Raw genomic sequence first — 20,117 nt, forward strand, 5'->3', positions numbered from 1 at the left:
TCAGGGATATCTATTCAACTTGTTGCTATAGCAAACTTAAATGTCACACCGGCGACTTTGCTTGACTTCAGTGCAACTGCACAAAACGAGATTTGATTTCCTATTCGTGTTGGCAGATTCATACGTGATCTTGTATGCGTCATGACAGGTTGGTACTTGCCTTCATCCACATGATCATGCAGTGTGTTTTGAGATGCTGTGCTACTTGTATTGGTACCGTTTTAAATAAATGATGAATTGAAGCTATTGTGTTGCTGTCTTTTCCCATTAAGTAGTGAACAAAAATGGGACCAACCCAGACATGATGCTTGTTGTTTTGTTACAACAAATTCAGCATCACCCCCTTTATAAGCCAGTAATTGATGCCACTCTCAGAATTAACTACTGAATCTTATTTCAAAACTGCAACACTTGTTAGGGATTGGCGGGATTACCATTTTTGTGGTCGCATGTTTCATCCTCCTTTATTAGCTAGTAATTGATTCCTTTTTTGCCTCTGTTTATACAGGGATATCAATTCAATTTGTAGCTATTGCGACATTTTACTTCGCTACGCGAAACACTTTGCTTGATTTCAGTGCAACTGCACAAAACGAGATTGGATTTCCTATTCATGTTGGCAGATTCGTATTTTATCGTTGTCGGTCTCATGAAAGGTCAGTATAGGCCTTCATCCACATGATTGTGCAGTGTGCTTTGAGATGTTGTGCTACTTGTATTGGTACTGTTTTAAATAAATGTTGAATTGAAGCTATTGTATTGCTGTCTTTTCCCATTAAGTAGTGAACAAAATGGGACCAACCCAGACATGATGCTTGTTGCTTTGTTACAACAAACTCTGCATCACCCCCTTTATAAGTAGAAGGAAGCACATACTGTTGTTGCGCCCACTCTCCCCTGGAACTATTTATGCTTTTCGTTAATCTAATGCCGCTGGTAAAATTAAGCAATGCCACTCTCAGAATTAATTAACTATTGAATCTTAGTTCAAAACTGCAGCACTTGTTAGGGATTGGCGGGATTGCCATTTTTGTGGCCGCATGTTTCATCCTCCTTTATTGGCCAGTAATTGATTCCTTTTTTGCCTCTGTTAAAACAGGGATATCTATTAAACTTGTTGCTATTGCGACATTTTGCTTCGCTTAATTTTGGTGGAACTGCACAAAATGAGACCGGATTTCCATATATGTGTTGAGATCTCTTTGAGATCTTCCTCACGAGTTGTTTCAAATCTTGGTCTTGATTGGTCAGTACCGACCTTCCTCAGAATTAACTACTGAATCTTAGTTCAAAACTGCAAACACTTGTTAGGGATCGGCAGGAGTACCATTTCTGTTAGGGATCGGCTGGAGTACATGTTTAAGAAATGTATTGTTCAGATAATGTCTCTGTTATTATATATCAGCTACAGACTTACAGTGTTTTACAAATGGTACTATCCTGCTTTGTAGTTCTTTCTACATGTTTAACCAAGGTATTGTTAAGATAATGTCTTTGTTAAAATGAATCAGTCGCATTGTTTTAGGAATGATACTTTTCTGCTTTTTCGTTCTTTATACATGTTGAAACAAGGCATTGTTAAGATAATGTCTCAGTTAATATGAATGAATCACACTGATTGAGAATTGCTACTCTCCTTCTTTGTTTCCCATTAAGATAAGGTAGATCAGTAGATGTTTTTCTTCTGGGAGTACAAGTCATCAACCGTTATTTCTCAGTAATTGTTTCCCTTATACCTTTTGTTGCTTACAGGGATATCAAAATTAAAGCTCGGTTTTATTCGGACTTTGATTTTAGTTCAACTGCATAAAAGGAGCCAATGTGTCCAAGGCAAACTACTACATTACTGGGTCTAGTTGGTCGTTCCACTTTGCAGAAAGAAGCAGTCACTGTTTGCGCTACATTACAAAAGGAATGACCGAGAAGCTTTACAGAGTATTAGGCCTTCCACTATGTAGGCTAAAAGAGGTGCCAATTTCACCTTTTCTTAGTTTGGCACCGAATCCCTCCATTGCTACAGCCGGTGCCATAAATATTAGACACCGGTGACATGACTAGTCTGCAGAGACCATTGGTAATTTAACAACACGTGGAGTGCCCTGGGCAAAAAGTGCCCAAACAAGTACAAGAAGCGACAGGACTCCACGATCATAGGCATTACATATTTTGTCTGGGAAAAGCTTGTCAAAGTTTAATCATTGATGTTAGCTAGAAGCGACAGGACTCCATGATCATAGGCATTCCATATTTTGAATGGGAAAAGCTTGTCAAAGTTTAATCATTGATGTTAGAAAGAAGACGTTAGTTTAATATATTGGAATTGGAAAACCTTGTCAAAATTTGCTCATTGATGTTAGCCAGAAGACATGCATTTGATATTTTTGAGTGGGACGCCCTTGCTGTGAGCAGCGTCGAGTGTTTTTTCCTATTCATGTGTTCAGTTTAGAAGTAAATAGTTACTCTACTGAGATATTCCTGTGTTAAGAGTTTGTTCTGAATATTGTCTATGTAATGCCAGGCCTTGTGTTTGATTGCAAAGTTGAGCTTGGAATGTTGTGGCATGCGGCATCACGAGCTGTTCACCGTGCCTCCTGAGAATAATGCTTCATATTGTTTTGCATGTCGATCTAATGCCAGTGATTTTCTTGTTAAGAAGATCATCCTCTTCTGTTGTTTCCGTGCTTAAGAAGTTCATCGTCTGATGTTTCATTCATAGCCTTGCTACCTCTTGAGCACTGCGTTGGTTTTCCCCGAAGAGGAGAGGATGATGCAGCAAAGTAGCGTAAGTATTTCTCTCAGTTTTTGAGAACCAAGGTATCAATCCAGTAGGAGGCTACACGCAAGTCCGTCGTACCTACACAAAACAATAGCTCCTCGCAGCCAACGCGATTAGGGGGTGTCAATCCCTTCACGGTCACTTACGAGAGTGAGATCTGATAGAGATGATAGATAATATTTTTTGGTATTTTTGATATAGAGATGCAAAGTGAAAAGTAAAAGCAGAGTAAAAAGCAAAGCAATAATAAAGTGATGGAGATTGATATGATGAGAATAGACCCGGGGCCATAGATTTCACTAGTGGCTTCTTTCGAGAACATAAGTATTCTACGGTGGGTGCACAAATTACTATTGAGCAATTGACAGAATTGAGCATAGTTATGAGAATATCTAGGTATGATCATGTATATAGGCATCACGTCCGAGACAAGTAGACCGACTCCTGCCTGCATCTACTACTATTACTCCACTCATCGACCGCTATCCAGCATGCATCTAGAGTATTAAGTAAAAAAACAGAGTAACGCCTTAAGCAAGATGACATGATGTAGAGGATAGTTTCATGCAATATGATAAAAACCCCATCTTGTTATCCTCGATGGCAACAATACAATACGTGCCTTGCTGCCCCTTCTGTCACTGGGAAAGGACACCGCAAGATTGAACCCAAAGCTAAGCACTTCTCCCATGGCAAGGAAAACCAACCTAGTAGGCCAAACCAAACTGATAATTCGAAGAGACTTGCAAAGATAACCAATTATACATAAAATAATTCAAAGAAGATTCAAATATTATTCATAGATAGACTTGATCATAAACCCACAATTCATCGGTCTCAACAAACACACCGCAAAAAGAAGATTACATCGAATAGATCTCCATGAGAGAGGGGGGAGAACATTGTATTGAGATCCAAAAAGAGAGAAGAAGCCATCTAGCTAATAACTATGGACCTGAAGGTCTGAGGTAAACTACTCACACTTCATCGGAGAGGCTATGATGATGTAGAAGCCCTCCGTGATGATGGGCCTCTCTGGCGGAGCTCCGGAACAGGCCCCAAGATGGGATCTCGTGGATACAGAAAGTTGCGGCGGTGGAATTAGGTTTTTGGCTCCGTATCTGATCGTTTGGGGGTATGTAGGTATATACAGGAGAAAGGAGTATGTTGGTGGAGCAACAGGGGGCCCAGGAGGCAGGGGGCGTGCCCTAGGGGGGGGGGGGCGCCCCCACCCTCGTGAGCGCCTCATTTGTTCCTTGGCGTAGGGTCCAAGTCTCCTGGATCACGTTCGGTAAGAAAATCATGTTCCCAAAGGTTTCATTCCATTTGGATTCCGTTTGATATTCCGTTTCTTCGAAACACTGAAATAGGCAAAAAAACAACAATTCTGGGCTGGGCCACCGGTTAATAGGTTAGTCCCAAAAATAATATAAAAGTGGAAAATAAAGCCCAATATAGTCCAAAACAGTAGATAATATAGCATGGAACAATCAAAAATTATAGATACTTTGGAGACGTATCAGGCATCCCCAAGCTTAATTCCTGCTCGTCCTCGAGTAGGTCTATGATAAAAAGAGAATTTTTGATGCGGAGTGCTACTTGGCATAATTTCAATGCACATCTTCTTAATTGTGGTATGAATATTCAGATTCAAAAGATTCAAGACAAAAGTTCATATTGACATAAAAATAATAATACTTCAACCATACTAACAAAGCAATTATGTCTTCTCAAAATAACATGGCCAAAGGAAGTTATCCCTACAAAATCATATAGTCTCGCTATGCTCTATCTTCACCACACAAAGTATTTAAATCATGCACAAGCCCGATGTCAAGCCAAGCAATTGTTTCATACTTTAACATTTTCAAAACTTCTTTGATCTTCACGCAATACATGAGCGTGAGCCATGGATATAGCACTATATGTGGAAGAGAATGGTGGTTGTGGAGAAGACAAAAAGAGGGGAAGATAGTCTCACATCAACTAGGCGTATCAACGGGCTATGAAGATGCCCATCAATAGATATCAATGTGAGTGAGTAGGGATTGCCATGCAACGGATGCACTAGAGCTATAAGTATATGAAAGCTCAACAAAAGAAACTAAGTGGGTGTGCATCCAACTCGCTTGCTCACGAAGACCTAGGGCAATTTGAGGAAGCCCATCATTGGAATATACAAGCCAAGTTCTATAATGAAAAATTCCCACTAGTATATGAAAGTGACAAAATGAGAGACTCTCTATCATGAAGATCATGGTGCTACTTTGAAGCACAAGTGTGATAAAAGGATAGTAACATTGTCCCTTCTCTCTTTTTCTCTTAATTTTTTTATTTGGGCCTTTCCCTTTTTTTTGGCCTCTTTTTTTTCGTCCGGAGTCTCATCCAGACTTGTGGGGGAATCATAGTCTCCATCATCCTTTCCTCACTTGGGACAATGCTCTAAAAATGATGATCATCACACTTTTTATTTTTTTCTTACAACAACTACTCAATACTTAGAACAAAATATGACTCTATATGAATTCCTCCAGCGGTGTACCAGGATATGCAATGAATCAAGAGTGACATGTATGAAAGAATTATGAACGGTGGCTTTGCAACAAATACGATGTCAACTACATGATCATGCTAGCAATATGACAATGATGGAGTGTGTCATAATAAACGGAACAGTGGAAAGTTGCCTGGCAATATATCTCGGAATGGCTATGGAAATGCCATGATAGGTAGGTATGGTGGCTGTTTTGAGGAAGGTATATGGTGGGTGTATGATACCGGCGAAAGGTATGCGGTATTAGAGAGGCTAGCAATGGTGGAAGGATGGGAAAAAGTGCATATAATCCATGGACTCAACATTGTCATAAAGAACTCATATACTTATTGCAAAAATCTAGAAGTTATCAAAGCAAAGTATTACACGCATGCTCCTAGGGGGATAGATTGGTAGGAAAAGACCATCGCTCTTCCCGGACCGCCACTCATAAGGAAGACAATCAATAAATAAATCATGCTCCGACTTCATCACATAACGGTTCACCATACGTGCATCCTACGGGAATCACAAACTTTAACACAAGTATTTCTCAAATTCACAACTACTTAACTAGCATGACTCTAATATCACCATCTTAATATCTCAAAACAACTATCAAGCATCAATCTTTTCTTAGTATTCAACGCACTCAAAAGAAAGTTTCACAAATCTTGAATACCAAGCATATTATTAAGCAAATTACCATGCTATTAAGACTCTCAAAATAATCTAAGTGAAGCATGAGAGATCAATAGTTTCTTTAAAACAAATCCACCACCGTGCTCTAAAAGATCTAAGTGAAGCACATAGAGCAAAATTATAACGCTCAAAAGATATAAGTGAAGCTCATAGAGCAAAACTACATAGCTCAAAAGATATAAGTGAAGCACATAGAGTATTCTATCAAATTCCAATTCATGTATGGCTATCTCAAAAGGTGTGTACATCAAGGATGATTGTGGCACACTAACAAACAAAGACACAAATAATACAAGACGCTCCAAACAAAACACATATCATGTGGTGAACAAAAATATAGCTCCAAGTAAAATTACCGATGGAAGTAGATGAAAGAGGGGATGCCTTCCAGGGCATCCCCAAGCTTTGACTTTTTGGTGTCCTTGGATTATCTTGGGGGTGCCATGGTAATCCCCAATCTTAGGCTCTTGCCACTCCTTGTTCCATAATCCATCAAAAGTTTTCACCCAAAACTTGAAAACTTCACAACACAAAACTCAATAGAAATCTCGTGAGCTCCGTTAGAGAAAGAAAACAAAAGACCACTTCAAGGTACTGTATTGAACTCATTCTTTATTTATATTGGTGTTAAACCTACTGTATTCCAACTTCTCTATGGATCATAAACTATTTTACTAGCCATAGATTCCTCAAAATAAGCAAACAACACACGAAAAACAGAATCTGTCAAAAACAGAACATCTGTAGTAATCTGTAACTAACGCAAACTTCTGGAACTCCACAAAATCTACCAAAATAGGACGGCATAGACAATTTGTTTATTGATCAGCAGAAATTGGAATCAGTATTTTATCACGTTCTGGTGATTTTTAACAATTTGGGCACTGAGCGCAAAGTTTCTGGAAATTACAGCAAGATCAAATAACTATCATCCAAGAAGATCCTATAGGTCTAACTTGGCACAAACACAAATTAAAACACAAAACCACATCCAAACAGAGGGTAGATGGAAGATGGATTATTTATTCCTAAATAGAAACAAAAAAAAACAAAAAAAATTGGGTTGCCTCCCAACAAGCGCTATCGTTTAACGCCCCTAGCTAGGCATAAAAGCGAGAATAGATCTAGGTATTGCCATCTTTGGTAGGCAATTCTTCAATGAGGGATCTATCTCCCTTAGGAATTTCTTTCTTTCTAGTAATTATCAAACTTTTAGGCACAAGATCGAAAAAATTCATTCGTAGCAAATGGTTCCTTAATGATAGCAAAAAGATCGGGATGAATACTTATAGATTTAAGATCCGCAGTTTCCTTACTAGACGATTCACCCTTATTCTTAGGAACGTACATAAGCTTGGAAATTTTAGTGGGAGGACTAGGAGTATTCTTTATGGAAGAAAAAGCGGTTCCCAAGTTGGTAATGATACCCTCAAGTTTATCGATTCTAGTGGAATCTAAATTTATTTTCTCATTAACCATGGGTTCCTTCTCCTTAATATTTTTCAAAGTCATTCCTACCTTAGATCCATATTGGGTAATTTGATGATGGATCTTTTTATCTAGATTTTCAATAGATTCAATGGTAGCAACTTTGTTTTCAATAATTTCAAACCTTTGCATAACATGCTCCAAAGTTAACATAGTTCCATTAACCAAAAGAGGTGGTGAGCCAAATAAATCTATCATAGCATTATAAGAATCAAAAGTATGGCTACCCAAGAAATTCCCCCCAGTAATGGTATCAAGAATATATCTATACCAAGGACTAGCACCTACATAAAAATTGCGAAGAAGAACTAAAGTAGATTGCTTCCTGGTAGATCTGTTTTGAGCATTGCAAATTCTATACCAAGCGTCTTTCAGATTTTCTCCCTCCCTTTGTTTAAAATTTAAGACTTAATTCTCGGGAGATAGCGGAGAAGATATAAGACTAGCCATAACGACAAGGCAAGCAAGAAAAAGGAAAATAGAAAAAGAGAAGGATATTGGGAAAGAGAGGGCGAATAAAACGGCAAGGGTGAAGTGGGGGAGAGGAAAACGAGAGGCAAATGGCAACTAATGTAATGCGGGAGATAGGGATTGTGATGGGTACTTGGTATGTTGACTTTTTGCGCAGACTCCCCGGCAACGGCGCCAGAAATTCTTCTTGCTACCTCTTGAGCACTGCGTTGATTTTCCCCGAAGAGGAGAGGATGATGCAGCAAAGTAGCGTAAGTATTTCCCTCAGTTTTTGAGAACCAAGGTATCAATCCAGTAGGAGGCTACACGCAAGTCCCTCGTACCTACACAAAAACAATAGCTCCTCGCAACCAACGCGATTAGGGGTTGTCAATCCCTTCATGGTCACTTACGAGAGTGAGATCTGATAGAGATGATAGATAATAATTTTGGTATTTTTGATATAGAGATGCAAAGTGAAAAGTAAAAGCAAAGTAAAAAAGCAAAGCAATAATAAAGTGATGGAGATTGATATGATGAGAATAGACCCGGGGGCCATAGATTTCACTAGTGGCTTCTCTCAAGAACATAAGTATTCTATGGTGGGTGAACAAATTACTATTGAGCAATTGACAGAATTGAGCATAGTTATGAGAATATCTAGGTATGATCATGTATATAGGCATCACGTCCGAGACAAGTAGACCGACTCCTGCCTGCATCTACTATAATTAATCCACTCATCGACCGCTATCCAGCATGCATCTAGAGTATTAAGTAAAAAAATAGGGTAACGCCTTAAGCAAGATGAGATGATGTAGAGGGATAGTTTCATGCAATATGATAAAAACCCCATCTTGTTATCCTCGATGGCAACAATACAATACGTGCCTTGCTGCCCCTTCTGTCACTGGGGAAGGACACCGCAAGATTGAACCCAAAGCTAAGCACTTCTCCCATGGCAAGGAAAACCAATCTAGTAGACCAAACCAAACTGATAATTCGAAGAGACTTGCAAAGATAACCAATCATACATAAAAGAATTCAGAGAAGATTCAAATATTATTCATAGATAGACTTGATCATAAACCCACAATTCATCGGTCTCAACAAACACACTGCAAAAAGAAGATTATATCGAATAGATCTCCACGAGAGAGGGGGAGAACATTGTATTGAGATCCAAAAAGAGATAAGAAGCCATCTAGCTAATAAATATGGACCCAAAGGTCTGAGGTAAACTACTCACACTTCATCGGAGAGGCTATGATGATGTAGAAGCCCTCCGTGATGACGGCCCTCTCCGGCGGAGCTCCGGAACAGGCCCCAAGATGGGATCTCATGGATACAGAAAGTTGCGGCGGTGGAATTAGGTTTTTGGCTCCGTATCAGATCGTTTGGGGGTAGGTAGGTATATATAGGAGAAAGGAGTATGTTGGTGGCGCAAGAGGGGGCCCACGAGGCAGGGGGCGCGCCCTAGGGGGGCCGCCCCCCACCCTCGTGACCACATCTTTTGTTCTTTGGTGTAGGGTCCAAGTCTCCTGGATCACATTCTGTGAGAAAATCACATTCCCGAAGGTTTCATTCCGTTTGGACTCCGTTTGATATTCCTTTTCTTCGAAACACTGAAATAGGCAAAAAAAACAGAAATTCTGGGTTGGGCCTCCGGTTAATAGGTTAGTCCCAAAAATAATATAAAGGTGGAAAATAAAGCCCAATATAGTCCAAAACAGTAGATAATATATCATGGAGCAATCAAAAATTATAGATACGTTGGAGACGTATCAAGCCTATATGACAAGTCGGGTAGGTTAGACGTGAAACCATATGATCTTCTGACCAACTCATGAAATTAGGCAGTGATTGGATCGTCGTTTTCCAACCAAAACCATTTGTAAAACTGACGCTTGTAAATTAAAGCACATGGTCTCGGGCGAAGGCGCTTGGTTGGTCGATTTCGACTAGTAAAATATCGGAAGTACTTGACACACGATAAAAACGCTGAACGACACTCGGACGATTGCTAATCCAGCCGTTAGCTGCTGTTTCAGCCTTGCCCATGGATGGCATGATACGCACGTCGTGCATGTATCGTCTGGTAATGTCGTCCATATAGCAGTGCTCGTAAAATATACATTGGTCTCTCAAATTACACGCGTAACCCACCGGTTTTACTTATAGACGTCGGGCCCTCGGTTTCATTACGCCTGTATTTTACGTGTTGTTTCCGATGACGAGTAAATTACACTTGTATGTTAATACAGGTTTGAAATAAACCAAAGCTCCCAAGCACGGCCTTACCGTTTCATGCCATCTCAGTTTCTCGAAGGGGCTCATAGGTGTCCGATGATCCTCGCTTCCTGAATGAGCAGCGGGCGCTGTATCAGACCATCCGTAGGGCCCGCGAGGCCCTCTCCATTGTCCTTCGAGTTGTTGCGCTTGCCGTGGCGCCGAGCATTGTTAACATCGTCAACGAACATGAGGATTTAGGAGATGACTTTATTTTGACTGGATGACACTAGGGACCCACTAGGGCCATAGCCATACGTACGCAAGTGCCTCCTTATTATGTACAACTATATTTTCTTTGCTTTCTCCTAGTTTCCTGACATCACGGTCCCACACCATTGTCAACCTATGTAGTCAATAGAAACGAGAGAATTGCACAAGGTGTGGTTGACAGCTGGGACCAAGCAGCTCGAGCAGTATTTGTGTTTTTGAGGCGTGAGCACTGCAGAGTTTTTCTTGGCGATGATTTCGTTGTTGTTCAGAGGAGAGCAGGGTATTAACTGGGCGGGCTGTGGCCCGTCTAGCCTAGGCCAGATATCCAGTCCAGATACTAATTTTTTCAAGATGAAAATGGCTAGCCCAGCTATACATCTTTTTAAGGAATACCCAGGCAAGGTCAACTTGTTATTCTCCGCCCCGCTGGGCTGCAATCTTTCCTAGGGGGGATGCATTAGGCTTAACAGGAAAATGGGCTTTAAAAATAATAAATGGTATATAATTATAAAAACTGGGCAGTAACTATAAAAAAATGCACCAAACACGAAATTAGTTTATAAAATATTATTTATGGATTTTGAAAATCTTAAATTTTCATTGTTGTGCGCGCAATGTTTTGTTGGATTTTTACGTAATACAAATTTATATTTAATATGACTAGAAATTTCGGGATAAAAATATTTTGGAGCCCATCAAAATGTGGGAATTTTATTGAATTCTGTCTTCAACGGTTGGTTGAAATTATTAATCATTGTCCTAGCTAGAAAATGGGTTGTACTTTTAACAAACTGTAAATGGGCTGTTGTAAATTCCATTAGAATTCCAAAATGGGCTGTACATTCTTACAAAATGCAAATGGGCTATAAGTTCTCAGCCACACACTTGTGGGCCTACTAAGTGACGCGTCCCCTAAAAAATATGTTGACGTGTATGCAAAGCTTGGCCAACTTATTATAGTCAACACGCGGTTCTAGCAGCAGTGGCCGTTGGATGTCTATCCAACGGAAGTCGTGCTTCTTCTTCAATCTCGGATATTCTTAGCTTCGGCCGCCTAAAAAACGATTACTCCCCCTGACATCTGGGGCGCACCATTTCGGAGGCTGGCCTGTGGGCCTACTAAGTTGGAGCGTACCAAGGGCTTTGTCAACTTAGTCAATATAAACGGTTCTAGCTTCAGTGACCGTACGATGTCCATCCAACGGTCATAGTGCTTCTTCAACCTCTGGTCTTCTTGGTCCAGCGGCCCAAAGCAGCGCCGGTCGTGCCGCCTGCTCCTGCCTCCCATGGCCGGCTGTGCTGCCGCGGAGGCCTCACCGCCCCCATACTACTCCCACCGTTGGCCAGGCCATCCCTCACTCACCCACACCCCCTGTTATTCTGCGGCGACGGCAGCCTCACACCGCAGCCAAACCAGTGAACCCTCATACATCTCTCCGTGCGGGCTTCCCCTGCTGCGTCTTCCCCGGTTCCGCGTCGTCCCCTTCCTAGGCCTCGCCGTCATCCAGACCACCGCCCTGGTGCTCTCAGCGCGGCGTGGTCAACGTGGTCAACGACCGACTTCCATCGGAAGAGTACTATATGTAGAGAGGCTGACAGCTGGGTCCAGGCGGCCGCAAGGAAGTGCCTCCTTATTACGCGCAAAATAATTATTCCTCCACCTGACAGCAGGGACCCACCGGACGGGCCACCTTATTTCGCGAAAAAAACGTTTCCCCCCTGACTGCTCGGACCCACCGGACGGGCCAACGTATTTCACGAAAAAAACGTTCCCCCCGCTGTCAGCTCGGACCCAACGGAAGTGCCTCCTTATTACGCAAAAAAAATGAATACTCCCCCTGCTAGCTGGGACCACCATGGTGGGAGGCTGACTTGTGGGCCTACTAAGTTGACTGGAATGGGGGCCTTTGTCAACTTTAGTCAATATGAACGATTCTAGCTCCAATGATCGTACGATGTCCATCCAACGGCCATAGTGCTTCTTCAACCTCTGGTCTTCTTGCTCCAGCCGCCCAAAGCAGCGCCGGTCGTGGCGCATGCTTCTACCTCCCGTGGCCGGCTGTGCTGCCGCGGAGGCCTCACCGCCCCCTACTATTCCTACCGCTGGCCAGGCCCTACGGCGACGGCAGCCTCACACCGCAGCCGAACCAGTGAACCCTCGTACTCCTCTCCGCGCGGGCTTCCACTGCCGCATCTTCCCCGGCTCCCCGTCGTCCCCTTCCTAGGCCTCGTCATCGTCCACCGCCCTGGTGCTCTCGGCACGGTGAGGTCAACGTGGTCAAGTAACGACTTCCATCGGACGTGGACTGTACGTGGAGAGGCTGACAGCTGGGTCCATGGCCGCAGCAAGGAAGTGCCTCCTTATTACGTCCAAAATAATTATTCCTCCACCTGACAGCGGGACCCACCGGATGGGCCACCGTATTTCGTGAAAAAAACGTTTCTCCCTAGACTGTTGGGACCCACCAACTACACCTTCGCACGCAAGGAAGTGCGTCCGGGCAAAAAACAAAATGATTTGCCCCCGGACTACTGGGACCCACCAGCTACATCTTCGCACGCAAGGAAGTGCCTGACAGTCGGGACCCACCTGGTCAAAGCGTACGTAGCATTGTCATTCTGGTCGTGAACGTGTACGTACATATATACTGGTGGATGTAGAGGCGTGCACGTGATGTAGTAGAGGCATCCAGGGTGCAAGAAAGAAAATACGGCCACGTATGTGTACATACGGGCGGGGTCTCGAACGCCTACTCGCGCATACGTACGGCGAGGGCTCGTTGACATGGCTGGGTCGGAACGGAGAAACAGTGTCGTCGTCGTGTTCATGGGGAGGCAACGAAATGCGTCGTGTTCATGGGGAGGCAACGGAATGCATCGTGTTCATCGGGAGGCAACAGAACGCGTGGGAGCCAACCGGCTGGGTCGGAACGGAATGCGTGGTCGTGTTCATCGGGAGGGCTTGGACGGAACATGCAATGGAAACGAGGCCTGGCATACTGCAGAACGGAGGAAACGGACCTCCTACGGTCGAAACGGGAGTCTTGTTGATCGGGAGGGGTGTGGCGTACTGCAAAACGGACGAAACGGACCTCCTACGGTCGAAACGGACCTCCTACGGTCGAAACGAGGGTCCTGTTGATCGGGAGGGGTGTGGTGTACCACAAAACGGACGAAACGGACCTGCTACGGTCGAAACGGGGGTCCTGTTCATCGGGAGGGGTGTGGCGTACCACAAAACAGGACTCCACGGGATACTGTTCATCTCCACCGTCAACCCCCTCCAGCCTCCACGAGCTACTGTTCATCCACTGTCGACCTCCTCTAGCCTCCACCTGCGATTGTTCATCCACGGGCTCCTGTTCATCCAGCCTCCACCGCGCGCTACTCCACCATCTACTGTTCAACCAGCCCTCTCCACGAGCTCCTGCTCAACCACCCCTCCACGCGCTACTATTCATCCAGCCCTCCACCATCTACTGTTCAACCAGCCCTCCACGGGGTGGTCCTGTTCATCCAGCCCTCCACGGGGTCCTGTTCATCCAGCCCCAACCGGCTCGATCGATCGGGCTACTGTTCATCCAGAGGCAACACCACGGGGGTCCTGTTCATCCACCCCCACCGGGAACTGTTCATCCAACCCCCCCCCCCCCCCGCAATGCTCACTGTTCATCAGAGGCAGCATCGATCGGCTTCAGTTAGCAGCAGTAGCGAAGGAATCGCTCGATCGGGTTCAGTTAATAGCCATCGATCGATCGCTCGGGTTCAGTAACGCGTAGCCTGCAGTGCAATCGCTCGGGTTCAGTTAGAGCCCAATGCCTCGCTCGGGTTCAGTTAGAGCCAACGCCTCGCACACACGCGCGTACGTGTATGAGAGAAACGCGCATCGCTCGGTCCCCGACCTCCCACCGTAACCGGGAACTCCCCGAAATTTTCCTCGCCCTCGCTTCTACCATGGTTTTTTCTGTCATGGACGGCCCAAAGAATGTCATGCAGCTGCGTCTCCGTCCCGCCCAGGACGAAAAGCCCATTTTCTGTCATGATTTTTGTCATAGAAGTAGGAGCCCACCACATCTATGATGATACCGGGTTTTGTCACAATTATCGTCATAGAAGTGTCATATGTATGACAGAAAAAAAATTCGTTCGGCCCAAAATGTCACGGATGTGTCTTTTTTTTGTAGTGTTTGCTCCTACCACTCTTCCTCTTGAGATATATATATATATATGTATATATATATATATACAGCCGGTCTATTCTGATAATATTATCAGAATAGTTATTCTGATAACACTTCTGCACTGCATGCTCAACGCGAGGGCACTGCACTTTCTTTTCTAAGAGCACTGCATTACAGAGACTAGTGAACTTCGCGTCGGAAAAAACTGCGTGTAGTGTTTTTTCGGTACTATTTTTGCTCTAATTTTTTAACTGTTTATCGGAATGAGGCGTGTAATATACCATTGAAAAGCTACGGATTATGTGCAACTTCGCCATGTTGAACACTTTTCGAGATTCTTCGCGGTTTAAGAGCAGTTTCAAAAATGGTGCGGCCCACAAAGAGTGTTAGCGAGCGTTTTTCCATGTTTTTTTCTAAACCGCTTGTCGGAATGAGGCAAATGATACACCGTTAGATAGATATTGTCGAGGCGCATCTTTTTCATAATTATTGTTTTCTCTAATTCGTTACGGTTTAAGAGCAGTTTCAAACTTACTAAATCGCGGAATTCTGCTTTTTTGAAAATTTTGCAATTTTCGATACTGATTTCGCTCTAGTTTTTGAACCATTTGTTGAAACGAGGCGTACAATATGTTGTTGGAAAGCTATGGACAAGGCGCAACTTTCATATGTAGAAATGGTTTTGAGATTCCTTACAGTTTTAAGTTAATTTTTAAAATCGTGCGGCGGACGACGAGAGGCAGCGGTCGTTTTTCGCGAAATTTTTACAAACCGATTGTCGAAACGATTCACATGATATGCCGTTGGAAAGATATCAATGAGACACAACTTTTTCATGTAGAACGCTCTCTCTAATTCCTTACGGTTTAGGAGCAGTTTTAAATTTACTGAAATGCGGACACTCTGTTTTTCGCAACACCCAAATCAACGTGGGTACTTCATCCGACTGAAAACCGCACTGCATCAGACGTGTTAGAGAACTGCATGGTTTATTTTTTGTGGGACGTAAATTTTTGAAGACGAGGAAGAAAACCGCACTGTTTTTAGACTGAAAACCGCACTGCATTCGACGAACTAGCGGACTGCATGATTTCTTTTTTGTGGAACGTAAATTTTTGAAGACAAGGAAGAAAACCGCACTGCATCAAACTAAAAACTGCATTGCAGCAAACGGGGCAAGCAAACTTCATGTTTTCTTTTATTTAGACGTAAATTTTCGAAGACGAGGAAGTGGACCGCACTTCACGGCAGGTGTAAGTGAACCTCAACACTATCGAGAAGTGGCACTAAAATCGACCAGTGAACCGCATCGGACAGGAAACCGCATTGCATCAAACTAAAAATTGTACTGCATAAAACGGGCAAGCGAACTTCATGATTTCTTTTATTTAGACATAAATTTTTGAAGAGAGGAAGTGGACCGCACTTCACGTCAGGAGTAAGTGAACCTCAACACTATCGAGAAGTGAATCACATTACTTTTATTTATTATTTTCCAACATTTTTCTACACACATTAGGAGTAAGTGAACTGCGACACTACCAAAAGTAAACTCCGACGCTACCAAAAGTGGATTGCATGAGTTTTTTTTTGTTTTTTCATACTTACTTATAATTTTGGCCTTTCCCTTTTTCCAATGAACGGTGTGCATAGTGCAATGTGAGCTTCTCGACCGAATTACCGAACTTCTCAACAGGCACATAAATTTTCTGAGAAAGGCTTACAATCAAAGTGCACCAAACAGATAACTTTGATTCTTCCCAGATAAAAATGAATACAAACATTCCACTGCAATTTTATACTACATAGCAAGCACCACAAAACTACGCCTAACACTTGTCAACTGCGCTGCGCCAAGGGGGAGTTCGAACAGGACGGGAGCTCACCAAAGATCCGTTGTCGTCGTCGTCGCTGGTGCGCCCACCAATTGCACGTCCATGGCGGCTGTACTGCACCACAGACACCTAAACTAAACACAAGGTGAGGCGTCTCAAAACAGATGTAGATGTCGCCAGGATGAGAGGTGGTGGTAGCTCAGACCAGTAGCATCCCCATCAGGCGCGCGCCCATGAGTGACAAAAGAGCAGCTCGTCTGTTGTGTAGAGAGATTAGGGAAGGGAGGGGATCCATGGTGGCAGTGGATGAACCACACGAGGGGCGCGGGGTGCACTGCTCGTGGGATCTGGCTGCACTGCACATCTGAAAAACCAAAAAAAGATGAAAAAAGCTCCGTATGAACTGCAGGGGGTCATCGCCAGCACTGACCTTCATCACCATGGAATCCCAAGCAAGAAGGAATGAGGTAGAAGGTTGCCAGAAGAACTGCCGCGAGTGTGCTCGAGCGCCATGACGGTGAACATAGTGGGAAGAGCACCTGAGGGATCTGCCGCTGCACGAAGGTGGTGGCCGCGTGTGGCCGGCGTGGCGAACAGCACCCGCGTGGGCACACGGCCTTTGTCCTTGCAGTCAGCCGAGAGCAGCTCGCCATCGAATGCCCCGTTTGATGCCTTCTATTCCGAAGAGAGCGCAAGATGGCACCACACAGCCGGATTGCACGCGCGTCCTTCCCCTCTTTGCGTTACAGTCTAAAGAATCAATCAAGATAGATAGATAATGAACTATAACAAAGGAAGAGGGGGCTGGGGTCGCATCGGGACGGCTAGGGAGGGGTGTGCAGTTTGCAGTTGCCCGTCGTGCGTTTCACTAGCGCCACCAGGAAGGAGCTTTGACGAGAGAGGAGTATTTTGCCATGCACAGAGCACTGCAAACGCCAGCTCCAGCGAACTACACGGCTGCAACCCGGCGAGCCGCACACGCCTATCAGGGAACCGCCCAGCTGTAGTTTCGAGCTGACCGGCAACGCCGGTGAGGTCATGGAGGAGACGGGATGCAGGGGGCGGGGCGAACTGCTCGGGGATGTAGAAGAGAGCAGCATCGCGCCGCCGATAAGACTGCAAGCACACTCCTCGCGAACTGCATAAGTTGTGGATTGCAGGCCGTCGTCCCACAGTCTGGTGGTCGGGGATGGCCGAATCCGTGGCCGCTGGAGCTCTGTCAAACTACACAGAGGGGTGGAGGGGAGGCGAGGCAGGTGGCCCCATTGGCCGGACCTAGCGTCGGAATCCAGCGCCCCCGAGACCGCCATCACTGCAAGATGGAGTCAGAGGCTGGCATCACGCGCGCGACGGTCATTGACCTCGTCGCCGGGCAAAAGAAGAAAGTGGCAGACGGGCAGCGGTCGACCCAGCCGCGCTTGCTGGAGGCTGTCGGCGTGCGAGTTTGGACGGCCGGGGACCATCAGAATTTGTTGGCAGAGGGGTCCTTGGATCGACGCCCATGCGAGGTCACACCAGGCGGATCCAGCGCCTGCAAGTCAGTGGCCACGCGAGGACCCCAGATTTGAAGCTCGGGCGCCGGTGATAGGGCGTGGAGGCTTGCAGCAGCAGCAGTTGTGGCGCAGTGGGAAGCGATGGTGCTTGGGCGGCCGACGAGTAACGGATCTCGTCGGATTTGGCTCGGGGGAGGCACAGGACCAGGAGGACCTCGCCGGATCTAGCTTGTGTAGGCGCTGGACCCATGGAGGTGCGGCCAGTCATCGGGAACGCCGTGGGGCCACGGGGGCTGCGCCGGAGAGGAAGAGTAGGTGGTTCCGAGGGGAGGAGCTGAAGGTGGTTGGGGGTCGTTGGGTCTGTGTTGAGCCGCACGATTCCATGGCGACGGGGCAGTGAGGAAGGAGGAGGAGTCGCTGGTGCGTGGCGTCTTGGCCGGCTCTTCGGTGGTGGGAGGTGGTGGGGCGGCCGCGGGAAGAAGGTGGGAGAAGAGGGAGTTGGTGTGTCCGAGCAAGGAGAAGGTGGGGTGTTATTATAATAAGGCTTAGATGTTATTAGAATAAGACTCTTAAGGGTGTTATCATAATAGACCCACCCTATATATATATATATATATATATATATATATATATATGCCACTCCCATGGAGTTCAAGACCTCCATGTGAGAAGATCCCTAGTGGATGAAGCCCCCGCAAGGGAAGATCCTCCATGGACTCAAGACCTCCTTCTAGGAGATGAAATAGTTACCTCTTTTATCCCCCTTTGTTGGATTTGGACCTATGTATCTCTCTTTATGTTCATGGATCTAGCACATGTGTGACCATTTCTTTTTGATTTGAGTGTTTCCTCTTGTTCCCCTCATGTTTTCCCCCTCGTGTTCTTTGTGGGATCCCCTCCATTTCGTGAAAGATTGGCCCTAGGGTTTCCACCCTACATCATGTTCTTCGTAGGATCCGCCCCAATCGTGAAAGATTGGCCCTAGGGTTTCCACCCTACATCATCTTGGTATCATGAGCCTAGGTTGATCACGAATTTGGAGCCCCTACCCTTGTTTTATAGCCTTGTTCTGTTGTGTTCTTCCCCAAATTCGAAAATTCCCAATGAAAAATAGCCCCAATTTTTTTTGATTTGTTGGTGTGATGAAGTTTTGTTGGATTTGATCCGTGGATTTCGTTTGTAGCAGGTAGATCTAGGTTTCCCCCATCATTTTCCCCTTTCCATCCACAAATTCGTCCAATTTTGCCAAAATTTTGCCCCTCCACCACGAACCCTAGAAGCTCATGCCGTGACCAAAATCACCTAGGCACCGGACATCCGACATCTCTCGGTCATTCGACCACCACCGGACATCCGACGCTTCCTCGCGAAACTGAAATTTTTGCCCAAAAATTTTCAGTCACCGCCCACACTTCCGCATACGCCACCCTCGATTCCTCTACCACTTTCGCATTCGCACTTGCATACCACCACCACTTTCCGCAACCACCATAGCTTACCTGTTTCCCAACTCCAAAATTTTGACAAGTTTTCTTTGAGAATTTGAGTTCCGTTTTCTGTTTCCTAACGCGTTTCGGCAACTTAGGGATGGTTCGACATCGACATCACCGCCGCTCATCTTCAGCACGGACTCATCATCGACAACAACCGCTCAACAATTTTGACACCCTCAATCGTAAGCAAGGACGGTAACTTCGACGACATCATTGTCTACTCCCTTGTCATTGCATTAAAAACCCCATAGCCCATTTTTGCGTACCTTTCCTATCGAGACTAGCCATTGAGTATGCTGGCAACGTTACTTGTGCACATTAGTGATCGTAGTTCCCATTGCATATATACCATATCATATCGGTATACATATCTTGGTATCATCTCTTGTGTCACAAGGTTGTCATCTCATATACACAATTGCTATCTTGGTTCATGAAGTTTTGCATAAGAGGACAAAGAAAGAGCTCAAAAGAGAAAGAGCCAAAAAAACTTTTAAGCAAAACAAAAAGATAAGCAAAGAGCTTTCAAGCAAGAACCATAGCATCATTGTCGGGGTACACAAACATGGGTGTATGTTTCCCCTGACTTGTGCACGGACAGCAAACCACCGGTCCGGCAACATTTGACATGCAAGGCAAGGCCAAGTAGGAGAGATAAGCTCTT

General features: G+C 44.9%; 1 protein-coding gene across 1 annotated transcript; it reads right to left on the reverse strand.

Moving 5' to 3' along the window:
• Positions 1-16,332: 16,332 nt before the first annotated feature.
• Positions 16,333-18,455, reverse strand: LOC123185265 (uncharacterized). The gene is made up of 2 exons (XM_044597197.1): positions 16,898-18,455; positions 16,333-16,831 (listed from the first exon to the last, which is right to left on the reverse strand). Exons 1-2 carry the CDS (start codon positions 17,118-17,120, stop codon positions 16,623-16,625), a joined length of 432 nt encoding a protein of 143 aa, XP_044453132.1. The 5' UTR covers positions 17,121-18,455; the 3' UTR covers positions 16,333-16,622.
• Between the last annotated feature and the right edge of the window lie 1,662 nt (positions 18,456-20,117).

The sequence above is a fragment of the Triticum aestivum genome, chromosome 2A, assembly GCF_018294505.1.
Source record: "Triticum aestivum cultivar Chinese Spring chromosome 2A, IWGSC CS RefSeq v2.1, whole genome shotgun sequence".
NCBI lineage: Eukaryota > Viridiplantae > Streptophyta > Magnoliopsida > Poales > Poaceae > Triticum > Triticum aestivum.